At 34.5% G+C, this 16,369-nt stretch overlaps 1 protein-coding gene across 1 annotated transcript; it reads right to left on the reverse strand.

Moving 5' to 3' along the window:
* Nucleotides 1-12,894: 12,894 nt before the first annotated feature.
* LOC132167323 (protein SMAX1-LIKE 3-like) lies at nt 12,895-16,150 on the reverse strand. The gene is made up of 3 exons (XM_059578264.1): nt 14,971-16,150; nt 14,539-14,797; nt 12,895-14,316 (listed from the first exon to the last, which is right to left on the reverse strand). The coding sequence occupies exons 1-3, from the start codon at nt 16,104-16,106 to the stop codon at nt 13,168-13,170; spliced, it is 2,544 nt and encodes an 847-aa protein (XP_059434247.1). The 5' UTR covers nt 16,107-16,150; the 3' UTR covers nt 12,895-13,167.
* Between the last annotated feature and the right edge of the window lie 219 nt (nt 16,151-16,369).

Below are 16,369 nucleotides of genomic sequence, written 5' to 3' on the forward strand. Positions count from 1 at the left end.
AAAATGCGGCTTTTTTTACACACTTTGATAGTTTGATGACTACTTTAGTACCTTTTGAACATCGTGAGACTCTTTAAAAAACAATTGTTAGGTTGGAGGGCTTTTTTATATTTTTTTGGGAAAAATGCAATTTACCCCCTGAAGTTTCAGGGGTTTTTCAATTTTAACCTCAAAGTTCAAAAATTGGCAATCTACCCCCCTGAAGTTTCAAAAATTGGCAATTTAAACCTTCCGTTTAATTTTTCCGTCTAAATGGACGGAAATCTGTGAAATTACATCATTACCCTCAGGCTTTTTTTAAAAAATTTCCGTCCAATTTAACGGAAAAATTAAACAGAAGGTTTAAATTGCCAATTTTTGAAACTTCAGGGGGGTAGATTGCCAATTTTTGAACTTTGGGGTTAAAATTGAAAAACCCCTAAAACTTCAGGGGAGTAAACTGCATTTTCCCCTATTTTTTTCCTTTATTATGGTTGTAATCTTATAAGATAATAACATATTGTGGATGGGGGCTCATATATATAAATGGGTGATATATAGCCTGGTAGGTACTTGTCGTCTTTTGCCCAAATGGGTGCTACAAGCCCAAGTTGGCTCTTCCATGTGGGCAATGGCTTCATATAACCTTAAGATTGATAGATGCTTGTCTTCTGACAGTAAAAGGAACTTACCTCTGTGAATGCATGTGATTTCGTTTAATGAGATTTGGGCTTTGGTTTGGGTGGGATTACTAATTTAGTTTGAGATGGTTGAGTGTTTATATATAATTTGAGAAAATTACAGTTTACCCCCTCAAAGTTGTCAGCGTTTTTCAATTCGAACATCAAAGTTTCAATTTCCCTCAAAGTTGTCAGCATTTTTCAATTAGAACATCAAAGTTTCAATTTTTGCAATTCACCCCCACAAAGTTTCAATTTTTTTCAATTCGACCAATATTATCCCAAAATTTCCATATTGCCCATGATTTTTATTTTTTATGAAAAAAATTTTTTTGGAGGTGCAAAAATGGGTAGATGGGGCCACCCTGAATTTTTTTTTTTTTTTTTAATTTTTTATAAAAAAAAAAAAAATTAGGGGCAATATGGGAAGTTTTGGATACAATTGGTCAAATTGCAAAAATTTGAAACTTGGGAGGGTGGATTACAAAAATTGAAACTTTGGTGTTCGAATTAAAAAACGCTGTCAACTTTGAGGGGGTAAACTATAATTTTCCCTTATAATTTAGTAATAGATTTTGTTAGGTTAAATATTTGTGTTTACAAATTCAAGAGTCAAATCATGGGGTTTTTTAGTTGTATTTGGTAGTACTTGAGTTAGGGTTGAGTCTGGTTCAAGAATTTAAGTTTATGAATGTAGTCTAGTAAGACCAATCAGAATAAAATTAACCTATCTTTTGATTTTGACATGAGATGAAGGCAAACTTAGTAGCGTTTGAAATCTGGTTCAAAGGGGTGTAATTTTGTATTTTATGAAAGTATTCAAATTTCAATGTTTACTAGGTTAAAAGAGGCCGTCGGTCAATTAACAAAAGTTTGAAAATCTTTTACAGAAAGTACAATCGATCTAGGTTGATGTTGGATCGATTGAACTTAAGTATTAAGTCTCATACCAAAACTTGAGAAGTACTATCAAACTTGCGATAGACAATTTTTATTTAGAACTGAACTTAGTCATTAAACCTAGGTTTTGCCCTACATATAGCTGCCTTATTATGCAAGATTTTCAAGTAGAGAAAGGCAACTATTTACTTCTTTGGAGAGAGAAACTAATTAGAGATTATTCGTCTCCTTGTTTTGTTACCATTAAACCATATAAAGAAAATGTTAATGCCACCAGAGTTTCGAGTTGCCGCGAGTGAGTTCATTTGCAAAGGAGATTCCATAGAAGAAAGCTAGAAATTCTGGAGCCATTGCAGGCTGAGATTGCGAACCTTTGTCTAGATTACAAAGGTTTTGTAAGTAGATTGTTTGTAAAATAGGTCTTCTATAGTAGAATTCGTTTGGAGTTAGCTGCCCTTGAATGATTTTTCTTAATTTTGAAGAGTTCTTCAAAAGTTTTCATTTCATTATCAAAATCTTTGTATTGATTTATCTTATACTTTATTGGATTTTGATAATTATTTTATGTGTTTGGATTGACAGTAATAATATCGATAATTTGAAGTGTGTTACATTTGAGATATTCTCTGTTTAACATTAATTGACCGGAGTCAATATAGAATTTTCAAATTTTAATTGATGTTATTAGTTAATATAGCTAGAGGCATAAATTGATAAAATAATTGTAAATATTTTTATCTTTTGTGTAAATGCCATTGGTTTTATCATTTATGTAGCATGCCTATGCTAACTAAGTTCTGATAAATTAATAGTTGAGCCTTAAAAAAGAGAAATGTTATTCTTTACATCGCAATCACATTATATAAGTTAACGTAGTATAGTCTAGTATCCATTAAAAAAATATTACTCTTTAGAAAATATGAGTTCAGTAAAACAGAAATAGAAACGCACAGTACTCTTTTAGGCATGTTACACAGCTATCTTTAAATCAATTTTTTTCTTTTTTACAAATTTAATAGATCAACTATTAGATTTGTGGACTTATGTAGACTTCATACAAATTTAATGGTGAATTTATTCATTTACTATAAAGATTGTTAAAAGATGGTTAAAAAGAATGAATTTTATCATTTCACATTATTATTTTTTTTTTATTTTTTTAAATACGGACATGAGAATCCACTTAAAGCAAGCCACGTTAACAATGTAAAATGAATACGATAAATGAGTGTGAAGAGTAAAATAATTTCGTCGGAAAAGAAATAAAGAAAACCGGTACGCAGTAAGCTGTACATCTTATAGCATGATGTTGTAACTACGTTTACATCATGAATTGCAAGTAGATCTTTCCTTTTTCTCTCAAGGATGATTGAAAAGTTTCCCTCATCAAAGTGTTTTTGCTACATCAATCTTTTGTCACGTGGTTTTTGGGAATCTGCTGCCATGTTTGTAAGTGCTGCAAAGAGATCCCTCTCTCTCTCTCTCTCTCTCTCTCTCATATATATTATATGAGAAAATCTCATTCAAAAACTGGATCCACTTTAATATTTGATCTCTTTTTTGACTGGTCATGATGAAAGTGCTTTATGGATCAATCTATTCGTGTTTATCAGATATGATGTGGAAGTGTTGAAAGAGGGTCCAAGCTAGAGGCAAGAGCAGTCTTCTTCTGAAGGTGACGTAATTTGAAAGAGAGAGAGAGAGATGATTCAATTATAGACTGATTATTGAAGGGTTGGAGATCCAAGAAAAATTCACTTGCAATAGAAAGAAGAGCTTTTTAAAGTTGGAAAACAGCCGTTGCCTCCTTTCTTTTCCTAAAGTCTGCCAAAAGCTCAACTTGTGGAAACTTTGTCTCTATACCAATCCTTTTGCAATTCCCACCATCTCTCTCTCTCTCTCTCCCACCATTTATTTCTCTCTCTTTATATAGAAGCTATAGCTTGTCTTGGATGAGACAGAGTTGGAATTAAAAAGGAAAGATGTATTGCCTCTCGAAAGTGCATGCATTTGGAATACTTTATATCGTTATTCCTTAAAAGAATAATATTCGAGGCTTCATGCTTTTCAATTCTCTTTTCCTTTTCTCTCTCTCTTCTTTATTTTTATTTTTTTAGTGATTTCTAGATTACAAATCAATCGGCCACTGCAAATCTTCTTTGTAATTAAAGAACCTTTATGACATTGGGATGAGTAGTCCAATGATAGGCTTTTATAAAACAATAACAACAGCAGTAGTAGTGATATACCATTTCAATAATCTCACGCTTCTTTTGGGATTGCAAAGTAGGATACTACATAAGCATGGTCTTCCTCAGATCATTTGGATAAAGTTTTCGTCCACATTATGTTGGAAGATTTTTTTTCAATTCAATCTATTAAAGTGTCTTAAATGTATATAATTTTTATGTGCTCTATTAAAAATGTATGTATTGTGAGAATTACATACATTTTAGACAAATGTCGTTTTAATAGACTGAATTAAAAAAAAAAAAAATCAACCTAATTTAAAGAAAATCTCTTCACAATTGTTTTGGTATGTATGTTTAGCACATGCATCGGCGGAGATGGACCTACACTCGGACTGAAGGGAGCCATAGCCTACATTGATTTTCAAAATTTCTCTTAAATGTTTTTTAATATATATATATGCTGAAAATTGAATTTTTGACCTCTCATTCATATTTTGGCCCCTCTAAATGAAAAATTCTAATGTCGTCCATGAGATTCAGCTATTCTTTTACTTTATTTTTTTTTGGTAGATGGGTAAAAGTGCTTCCCAATAGACAAAGTACTTTCCATACCTTATTGATATTATGTTGGTCTAGACCTTATAAGAATCTCCTATGCTCTAATTAAACTTGGTTAATATTCATGGTAGTGGTCAAGCTAGTAAGGATAAACCAGCTGGTATATAATAAGTTCGGAAACAAAATGTTTGAAGACCAGTTTTGCTAGTCGCCAGTGAATTTAGTGATCACTTAATTAATATTTTATCAATCTTTTTCAAAAAGTAAGGCTAAATACGTGAAACATTTAATTAGAATATGAAGTGAATTGCGGAGACAGAATTCGAACTTAATGCTCTGGTACTATGTTAACTAAGAGAGAAATGCTTGACTTCATTAAAAAATCTATCTTTTGGCCATTTTAATCCTAGGTGGCATGACCTATTTTCCAGAAATCTATTAATTTATTGTTTAGAATCTATTAATTTTAAAATTGGCCATGCCACCTAGGATTAAAATGGCCAAAAAATGAACTTTTTAACGAAGCCAAGCATTTCTCTAATTAATAGTATAAGAATCTCCATGCAACTGCTTAGAGAAGAGTATTGTGCAATGGATTGGACCTTGGTCAAAAAATTTGAGCTTTGCTTAGAGAAGAGTTTTTCTCATGTCGGCTAGCATGATAGATGAACATTGGTCAAAAGGAATTTTTAGGACAAAAAGGCAAATGCTAGCAAGAAAAGTATCATTATCTTATAATCCCAATGTGAGAGATTTAATCAACATTTCTGAGAAGATGCTTCTTCTTTAAGTTTCCAAAAAGTACAAAAGATTTCACATATCTTGATCACATAGAAGTTAAAATTTGCCCTATGACCCCAAACATACTTGGAAGGGGTAAATAGGTATTTGCCAACAATCACAGTCAGTCCAAATAAAATTAATACAACTACACACAATATCACCAAAATTAATTAAAGTAATAAACAAATTAAACCCAACAATTTTATTGATAAAGTAAAACCTTTTGACGAACTCTTTAAAAATAAAATCACTATCATTGAGGGCAGCCAAATCATTGGAAACTTATATGCAATAGAAGATTAAATTATATGTTGGGTATATCAAGGTTCCAAATGACAATATATATATATTTGAAGGTTGTAGGCTCTCACATGGTAGATATTCGTTGGCCTAGCTAAGGAGTGTCTCCTGGCATGTTATAGGGCTTTCGATGGAGGAAGTTCTTATCTCCATGGATAATTAGGTCCTCTAATCATTCCTCTTGTAATGGGAGCAAAACTCGAGGCATTGTCTTCAAATGAAAGTGGCGTCCATAACACTATAGTGATTAAAAGGGCTCTTTCTTTTTAATTAATCAATAAATAAAAAAATAATTAAGAGTGGCTAGAGGATATATATCTTATATATGCAATGGTTTAGTCCAAGGAAATTATGAACACATGTCATCAGTGCCTTTCCAAATTCTAATATTTAAAGTCAATTAGTTGAAACTATGAAAGGTATAAAGGAGTGGTTAACTTTAGAAGCTCACTAGTTAAGTGATAACATTATTAATAGAAACCAAGCAATATGTAAAATGGGGTGAGAGGTCGCATGTTCTAATCCACTCGGTGCTTGAGTTAAATTATCAATAAATTAAAAGAAATGAATAATAATTATAATATGGACAAAAATTTCCTCCGAACCAATTTGGAGGAAATATCCTCTAACTCATTTAAAATAGTATCATGTGTCGATAAACATTTAAAAGGCACAGTAAATTTTGTTTAAGTTTGTAAATTTCTATCCTTATAATATTGCTACTCTTTCTGTCCATTTACTATATACATATTTCACATCGGTTAATGCGCGCAGTATATTTGAAGTGATTAACTTGATAAGTCACTTAAAACACATCACGCTAATGGATATGAAATGTTTGCAATAAATGTGTGTGAAGAGTAAAAACACTTTAGTCAAAAGAAAGCAGGATTATAACCTGTAATTTCAATTGATAACCCTAGGCACATGTGGTATATATAATTATATATATTTGCACAATAATCATCCTACAACACAAGTAATTATCTTCATGCGTGGATTAAAATATAGCCGAGCTAGCTAATACATTGTAGAGTACGGTAGTGCTGCTAATGCTTCACTTTTGTATGCTTATGTACTTCACCTTCCATAAAAAAATTGTTAACTTTTTGCTTGGATTCATAATGTGGTGGGCAAGAGTAGACTCGGAGCACTCAGAGAGCTGCCAATGTGGACTCTTTGATTAAATTCACCAGTCGATTTGGTTAGTCAACTTTTAGTACTCCTTTCTTTCTCTAGTCTTTGATAAAACTTCTTAGGGTGTGTTTGGTAAATGTTTTTAATTATCGAGATTTTTTGCTTTGAAAAGTGGTTGTTTTTTATTTTTTTATTTTTTATGAAAATGTAAAAAAAGGAGGAGATGGTTGCCAAACGGTCTAGTTAAGTTTTTGTAGACAACACACCTTGAGAAAAATGTTAGGGGTCTCATAATAGAGGTACTTTAGGATTAAAATACCTTAGGATAATATGTTATCTTTATAGATAACATTATAATTAGGGATTAGAATTTAAATATTAAAGATATTATCATTAGAGTAGTTTATTCTACTTAGTCTTTTATTTTCACTATGTATTGTAAATATTGTCTATTTAAAGACATCAAACTCATTAATAAATTAAGCATTATTAATCACAAATCTTGTGTTTGAAAAGGGTTTTAGGTTTCCTTAAAATTTAAAAGGCTTAAGTTCCCTTAGAATCTAAAGTCTAGGTTTCATCCGAACCTAAAATCTATCAAAAATGCGGTTGCGGCCCTCTAGGGTTTGATTTCTGACACGTATGACACCTTAGATTTACCCTTAAAATCCTTATTTTTTTTTTTTTACTTTTCTTTTATTTATTTTCTTGTTAGGGCCACTGGTTTTTTATGTAAGCAAGGGATGGTATAACACTTTAAACGGACCAAATTTCCTAAAGCTAACATGGAATTTTTTTTTCCTCCTTTTTTCTACATTTAAGATATATAGTAACCCTAAACTACTTTTTTTAAAAAAAAAATTTTTTTTTTTGTCTTTTTTCTTTCAACAAGAAGAATCAAAACCCAAATCAATATTTGTCTTTCTTTCCTTTAATTTTTGTTCTAAGAAGTTTTGATTCTTATATAGGATGAGATTCTATTCGTATAGTTTGTCTCTCTCTTTAACATATTTGTAATTATTTTCTCATTGCTCACTACCTAATATGCTCTTTCTAGAATTTCTGGACTAACATTCATAATGGCCAAAGAACATGAGTTTTTGTCAAGATACATGCCATGATTAATTAACCCAATCTATAGCTTGACCATAAATAGTCCTATTTGATGGTTAGTTGTCACAATATTTTTAATAGTGCCGTGCCTGAAGTCTAAAAGCATCTTCAGTAATAATGGGTAAAATACATACCATATGCATTTTAGCTCACATTTAGCTAATATCAGAGAGATGAAAAATGAACAATATTAGCTAAATTTAGTTAATATTGTCATTTTACCTAGTCTCTTGAAGATGTTCAGAGTTGAACACCTAAGGAATCTGAAATTTATGGAGCAAAATTAAATTAACATGTTTACTGGAGGATCAATCATGGAAATCTAGGAACAATTAAGTGATTAAGCGTACTTTAAAATAGTAAGGAAGATGTTGGAAAGAGGCTTTTCTATCAGTCAAACATCCTAATTAAGCTGTTCGATCTGAACAATAATGACATGAAACTATGGTGTCATGATCAACAAAGTAAAGCGAGAACAAAATAAACCCACAAAAGCTTGAACTAGAGAGGTGAGAATTGAAACACACATGTCCCCACACTGCAATTCGAAAGAAACATTAATTTCTAAATAATTGATGCATTTCCAAATTCCTTAAAGGACACAGTTTTCCTCCAAACTAGGTTGGATGAATTTCCTTCAACTTAATTTATAAAAGTGACATGTGTCCCATGAATATGTGAGATGCACATGTTTTTTCAATAGCAGAAACAAAGTTAGAATAAATTTTATTAAAAACTTATGTCCATCTCACATGTTATTAAAAAAAGGGACACATGTCACTTTTATAGATTAGGTTGAGGGAAATTCCTCCAACCCAATTTGGAGGAAAACTTTATCCTTCCTTAAGTAGCTTTATGATAAACACTCATAGTCGGCCGCAAGAAAGGAAGGAAAATGTAATACTTCTTCAATCCTATATTGGAAAGATGACTAGCTCACGTAAAGTGCGTGGTTCATAATGACAGTCATGTGTCCTAAATCTCATATTTTGTTTCTTATTGTTGTAACTAGTAGCTTATATTATCTCTTTCTTCCAAAAACAAAAAGTAGCTTATATTCTCTGAGGCATAGAGAGTTATACTGGAATACTAGTGGTTGTCCGAGTAGTCAGAGCGGAGTGAATGGAGCGAAGAATTAGGGTTTTCTTATATATATATATATATATATATATATATATATATATATATATATATATATATTATAATCCTGAATCATTAATAGAAAAATATAGCCGCTCTCCTATGGACGTAGGCACATTGTTGAACTACGTAAATCTGTATCTCGGCTCTCTCTTTTCGATTCCATATTATTCATCATTGTTGTGCACGGTAACAACACTTATTATGTGAGATTAAACTATATAAGTGATTCTATAGAAACTCCAAATTAACTAGTCATTTTGGAGCGATAGCTGAGCTATAACTAATTTTTTATATTTTATTTTATTTTATTTTATTTTTTATTATTTTTTTTGAGTGACCATTCAGGTGGAGGAAACCTCTCTCTCTCTCTCTCTCTCTCTCTCTTTTAACTTTCTTCTCCTTATAGAATGTAACCTAGCTCCACTTTTATAGGTAAAACATCAATTTTTTTTTTTTTTTTTTTTTTTTTTATAATAAAGACAAAATATGATAAGGAAATAAATACTTTAATTTGGTCACTTTATATATAGTTAAACTTGGGATAATTCTAGTTTTAATTTGTGATGATGATGTTCCTCATGTGATTCTAAAGCAAGAACATGTATGGTCTACATATTAGATGCTAGCTTCCTTGTCTTCACACTCATCTTCTTTTAGGTTATCATCATCCGCGCCGATACTTTTCAAAGATGAGAATGTTAGGTCTAATTACAAACAGCATAAAGAAAAAAGAAAAAAGAAAAAAAGAAAAAAAGAAAAAAGAACAAAGAACAAAGAAAAAAGAAGAAAAAAAAGAAAGTGATAATTAATTAATCACCTCCCATTTATGCAAAGTGATTTGCATTTTAATCAAGCTTGTGGAAGGTTTTCCTATACCCTCAATAAAGTATCTATAGGCCGGCGGTTCGTAACAATTAATTAAGTGTTAATTAATTGTTTTTTTATTTAGCCTATTGATTTCCTATAATTTATTTTCTCTCTTTAGGGTTCTAAATGAACAGAGTCCCTCTTGAATATGTTCGGGCTTAGTTCAGATTAGCTCGGCTTGTAATTGGTTTATTAATTAAACCAACGAAGCTTAAACAAAAATTTAGGCTTGCTTATTAAATGAGCCGAACTTGTATAAACTTCACTCGACTCATACAAATTCATTTTTATTATTCTTAACTTGTATAAACTTCACTCGACTCATTTTTATTCATTTTTATTATTCTTAATTATTTAAACATATAAAAATGAATTTTCTTTGTAATGTAATAGATATAAATTTAATTTTTGTAATTATGAGTCTTGATATAGATATATATATGTGTGTATGTGTATGTGCGTGGCTCCGTTTACTTCGACGTAAAATGATTTCTGTCGAAAAATATTTTCAGAGAAGCCAATTTTCTTGAAAATATTTTGTCGAAAACATTTTACGGCATTTACTGCACACACGGAAAATAATTTTTTTTAATATATTTTTTTTCCAATAAGGTCCTCGCCGAGACCTACCCTGGACTTGTTCGGGACCCGCCGGGACATGCACGGGACTCCCGCCAAGACTTGACCGGGAAATTGCGGGGACTTGACTGGGACCCGCCCGAGACTTGCCTGGGACCCCGCCAAGACCCGCCCAAGACTTGACCAGGACCTGCTCGGGACTTGACCGGAACCCACCCAGGACCCGAGGTCAAGTCCCGGTGAGGTCCCGTGCAAGTCTCAGGAGGGTCACGGGCAAGTCTAGGACGGGTCTCGATCAAGTCCTGGCGGGTCTCGGTCAAGTCGCGAGTAGGTCCTAGCAGTGTCCCGGGCAAGTTCCGGTCCTAGGCAGGTCCAGTCAAGTCCCGGACGGGTCCTAGTCAAGTCCTAGACAAGTCCCAAGCGGGTCCCGGTCAAGTCCTGGGCAGGTCCCGGCGGCATCCTGGTCAAGTCCCGGGTGGGTCCCGGTCAAGTCTCGGTTAGGTCCTGATAGGTCTCGAGCGGGTCTTGAGCAAGTCTAGGGCAGGTCTGGTCAAGTCCCAAGCAGGACCTGGACGAGTCCCGGTCAAGTCCCAGTCAGGTTCCGAGCGAGTCCCGGTCAGGTCTTAGGCAAGTCCCGGCGGGGTCCTAGGCAGGTCCCGGGCCGGTCCCGGTCAAGTCCCAGCCAGGTCCCGGTCAGGTCCCGGCGGGTCTTGGGCAAGTCCCGAGCGGGTCCCAATTGGGTCTCGGGCAGGTTTCGTTTGGACAGGTCTGGGCGGGTCCCATTCAAGTCCGGTCAGGTCCCAGGTAGATCCTGGCGCAGTCCCGATCAGGTCCTGGGCGAGTCCTAGTCAAGTCCCAACGAGGTTTTGGGCGGGTCTTGGCAAGGTCTATCGATTTAAGAATGAGATGCTCACAGTCGGAAAATGGTTTACAGTTTTTAAAACCGTAAACCATTTTTCAAAAATTAAAGAAGAATTTTTAGTCAAAAGAAAAATATTTTCCGTTGACTACTATTTTATGTCGAAGTAAATACCGTAAAATGCAGAAATCATTTTTTGGAAACCATTTTATGTCGAAGTAAACGGAGCCTTTATGATTGTACATACATACTATAAAATAAAAATATAAACTCAAAATTAGATTGTTTAATATCTGAGTTAATTTATCTAATTACTCAAGAAATAAATCATAGAAAGAAAAAAAACAATCACGACATTTATTTTATATATGAAACGAATAAGTTAATTGAAAAACTCGTGAACGAGCTCGTTCGAAAAATAAATAAATAGAACTTGAACATATTATTTAGGTCAATAATAAATTCGAGCTCGACTCGTACTAATAAAAAAAAAAAAAAAATGAAACAAACCAAAATAACTCAACTTGGTTTGACTCGATTACTGAATTCCTAATCAAATTTTGTGTTCGAAATATCAAAAGAGAGAATAAGCTTATATATATATAATGATGTATCCAATCCCCTATAGAACATTGTGCAATCATTGACAAAAAGTTTTCAAATCCAATACACAACTCATCATGCGTTGCAGTGCTTTCTGCACCACTTCCCCCATTATTATTATTATTATTATTTTTGCTTTTTTTTTTTTTTTTTTTTTTTTTTTTGAATCGAAGAATAAAGGAATTCACATAGAAGATCGCCAGGCATAAATAGAACTATTTGAACTTAAAGGCAATAATTGAAGTACTGGTGCAAAGACAGTTCAAATAGTGTACGTACCTGCTAAATGATTAAATTAAAAAAAAAAAAAATTATGAGTTTCAACTTTTGAAATAAATAGTGATTTAATATGATATTAGTGCAAATGTACTGAATTCGAATATTGTCTTTATCATTCTTTTCCTATTTTAATTCAATATTTCATACGTTGGGCTTCATTTTTTATGGAAGAGTTTGGGTCTATACGCGATTAAGGGAGATTAGTTTGAGTTTATAAAGGGGAGTGTTAAATTATAAATTCACAATTTTCTATGGGTTTTGTTTGGCAACAGCAACTAATTTGAACATGAACAGTTACTATTCATCAACAAATAATTAAACTTCAAGCATTCTTACTTTTTATATCACATTAATTACTTTTTACTATTATTCAAATAAAAAAATGACTACAAAACAATCTTTTTTTCCATCATTTTTTCATATCAAACATTCTTACTTTTTTTTCTACATCAATCAATTTTTGTTACAGTAACAAGCCAATGCCAAACCGACCTATGAGCTTAAACTTTCGAGACAAATGATAATTTTAGCGTACCAGCGTGGCAAAGCATCACAAGTGAACTGTAACACCCCAGTCTCATATTGGAAAGATGAAAAGTCGAGATAATCATGAGTGTTAAGTTCTTCATTGCCTAGTTATTACACAAGTGAACTATAACACCCCGCTCTCATGTTTGGAAGATGAGAAGTACTAGAGATAGCCATGAATGCTAAATCTCACATTGTCTAGTTATTAGATGAACTGGGCTTTATAAGGAATTATAGGGAAGCTCCATATTGATTAATCAATTTTTGTGATAGCGCAGATGTGACTAACGTTTTTTCTCGTTCGTTACATGAACAATTCTGACTCTATCATCAAAGAAATCATATTTTTATTGCTTGACAATCCTAAAAAAAAAAACACAAACAAAAGAAGAAAGATGAAAACTTGGTAAATTTCTGTAATTTGAAGTCACAAAATCCCCAAAGAAACACAATATCTGAGAGTGCAGCAATCGTGTTACATGCAACAAGAACATTAAAGATACACTAATATACACATAGCTCTACATGGCTAAATCCTACCACCCGTACCACTGGAGAATCCTTGTGAACACTATGTTATACCATTTCCTTCGTTTACCCCTCACAAATCCATGTTAAAAAGAAAAAGAAAGAAAAAAAAAGTATGATCAGCCCATATAGAAGATGATCACAGTTCTTGAATTCTGAAAGTAACTTGCCTATCCACAGATTCCAGAATCCCAATGTCACCAGCTGCATGTTCATCCCTGCTGTCATCTTCAATGGCAATATTCAAATCTAGTGAGAGTACACATGGGATTTTCTCTTCCATCTCATCCTCATTGTTTTTTTCTTCATTCTCATCACCATGTTTTTGCCTTCTTGAGGGAGAACAGGCTCTGGAAACAGAGCTGAAACTTTCACAACTGAAAATGATAATGGCGTCCATAAGAGGAACAGTTTCACCACCAGGAAGAGTTATTCTTCCACTTTCAATTGCTTTCTTGATACCCTTTTGAGAAAAGTAATCGATTTGATCTACATCTTCCATGAAGAACACTCTATGAGGGTTCTCATTCACTGCTTCACCAAATCTCTCCAGATAGCTGGAACCCAGTTCACCTCTTGTTCTTTTCTTTTTGGATTCTTCAGCTGAATCAGCCCTTGTTGAAGAGAAGCTGCTCAAACAAATTGAAACCAAGCTGCTTTGAGAGCCAAAAAGAAGCTTAGCTATCTCCCTTGCAATCTTTTCTTTGCCATCATTATCAACGCCTAAGAAGAACAGCCAAGTTTCTTCTCTGTTCTCTCTGTCTTTCACATTGCCTTTCCTTTTTGTCATACCAGACCTGCACTGAAGGATAGTTGTTGCAATCTCAGGAATTATGTCTTTCTGCCAGGAAACCTTTTTCTCCAATGCATCACATAGTAACTTCAAGTTCTCTTCATTAACCTCTCTGAACATGTGGAGGCCAACCATATCCTCCATTACCTCACTTGAAGAAGCTGAATTAGGGCTAGAATTTGGATTCGACAAAAGGACTGGTTTGGGGTCATTAATTCTCTCTGGCATGAACACTCTCAAATTGCTTTCATAGACTCCATCATTAGTACTTTCAGGTATCCAAAACTGCTGTTCTCTTGGTGTCTGTTTGGGTTCAAAGGTGGTTGGCCAAATCAGGTGGGTCTGATGTTTGTGCTCGTATGAAGAGACTGATGTGGAGGAAGGAGATGGAGAAGTGAAAATGAGAGCTTTCTCAGCAAAATATTGGGGTTGCTTATGGCTTGAACTGCAGAATGAGTTCCATTTCTTGCACAGATCACTGACAGTGACACATTCCTGTATAAGAGATACCAAATAATGTTACTTTTGAAATCGTATAAGTTAAATCGGATAAGTGAGACTCAAGCATGTAAAATATTTAATTGAAATAGAAGGTAAAGTGTGAAGTTAGGGTTCGAACTTAGAATCTCTAGCTCTGAAACCATGTTAATACTTTAGCAGTATCTATGTGGGACACACTTGTTACAGTAAACGAAGGGATAAGATAGAAATAATTACCTGATTATTCAAAGAGTCTTTTCTGCTGTCTTTCATCTCCTGTTGGAGCCATGAAGGCAAGCTTGAGTTTGTGGAAATGCTCATTGTGGTTGTAGTGGTCTCCTTGTTGAGAAAGTTGCTAGGTATGCTTTGAGCTTCTCTATTGAAGTTGACCACGCAATCAGTGCAGCAAGTTAGATGCTTATCAAATTCAGTTTCAAGCAGGTGCCAACCAGACACATTGTTGGAGACCTTGCTACTGACCTGAGCTTGCAAATTACTGAAGAAAGCAACGTAGAGTTAATATATTGAAAACCCAAATATGAAAAAAGTTAAATGCAAAAAGTAAAACATCAGTACTTGAAATTTTATTTTCTTTCCAAGAGAAAAAAAAAAAAAAAAAAACCCAGAAACTGATTAGAACAAAAATAAATGGAAAAGTGTCAAATTTACCTTTCAAGGTTGAGAGTTAGGCTCAGGCTGCCAACTGGGATGGTAAGAGGGTGAAGCTCCCACAGAGTCTCCAGAGAAGGGCTGCCAGTTTTACATCTCATGTATGTCTGGAAGGTAGCAAGCCCTAAAAGCCACAATTTTCCTGCAGTTTCCCCAATTCCACACACCAATCCTTTAAGCTCCATGATTATGTGCTCCACAGGACAGTAGTAGTTTCTCCTTTCTTCACCAAAAGTTGACCAAAACTCAGAAACCCATTTGAGATCACCCAAATACAAGACAATCCCTCTCCCAATATAGCTTTTAACTAGGCACCTAAGCTCCACCACCTTCTGCTCAATATCCTTCTTGGATGAGTTCCTCAGAGAGAAGAGAGGCAGACTAACAAATTTTGCATACCTTAACTCCCCAGGAACATTTCCTCTTTCAAATTTCTCCATCACTCCCCTAAACACACCCTCTGCACTAGCCAAACACTCTCCTACTATAACAGTGTTTCTCTTTCTTTTGTTAGACAACTCATTCACCACACTCATTACATCTTCACTCCTAACTTGATCCAAGGGTACTTTTCCTATTGACTGGTTACTTATAGAAGGGCTTTGATGATCAGTTTGAGAACAAATCTCCAAAGAAACAGCTTGTTCTACCCTATTTTTCACTTGGGTACTCGAGAAACCAGCCTCTCTCATCACTCTACTAACACTTGGGTCATCTAAAATGGAGATTATGAGCTGTTCTAACTCTATTTTCAGAGCTAATATAGGCTGCTGCTGGTTTTCAATGGAGCCGCGGCGCTGGTGAGCCTGGGCGCGCTTGAAGGCTGCAACCAAGGCATTGGAGAGGGAAGGTTTGAAGTAGTGAGAGCCTAAAAGAGGACTTGGTGTGGCTGCCGGGAGTCGGTTGAGCGCGACGTTGAAGCAAAGCTCTAGGGCTTTGCATTGGAGGGGGTGAGAGTGGGATTGAAGGCATGCCCTTCTAAGAAGGCCTGTGGAGGATGCAAGCATAGCACTGGCAACATGGAGAGGAGTCACTTGTGCATGACCCCTGCGTTTAGCAAGGCTAACAGCTTGTTTCACTATGCTTGTTGCCTCAGCAGTGAGCCCTTGCTGCAGACTGCCAAGCCCTGCTCTCATCTTTGAATATTTTAGACAGAGGATGGCCTATTGCAAGAGGAAATTGGAATTTCTAAGGATATATAAAGACACTACTATATATGGGACATGGGATTATGCTTTTCTTGTTAGTGAGGGAAATTTTGGCTTTGTATGTGAAAGTGGATTGCATGTGATGCAACTTTGGCACTCTATCTCTCTCTCTCTTTCAAGACATAAAGGAATGTGGATGATTAAAAGTTGGTCTCACAATGTTGTGCGAACTATAAAATACATGTTAAAGC

The sequence above is a fragment of the Corylus avellana genome, chromosome ca1 (genome assembly GCF_901000735.1).
Source record: "Corylus avellana chromosome ca1, CavTom2PMs-1.0".
In the NCBI taxonomy this organism is placed as follows: domain Eukaryota; kingdom Viridiplantae; phylum Streptophyta; class Magnoliopsida; order Fagales; family Betulaceae; genus Corylus; species Corylus avellana.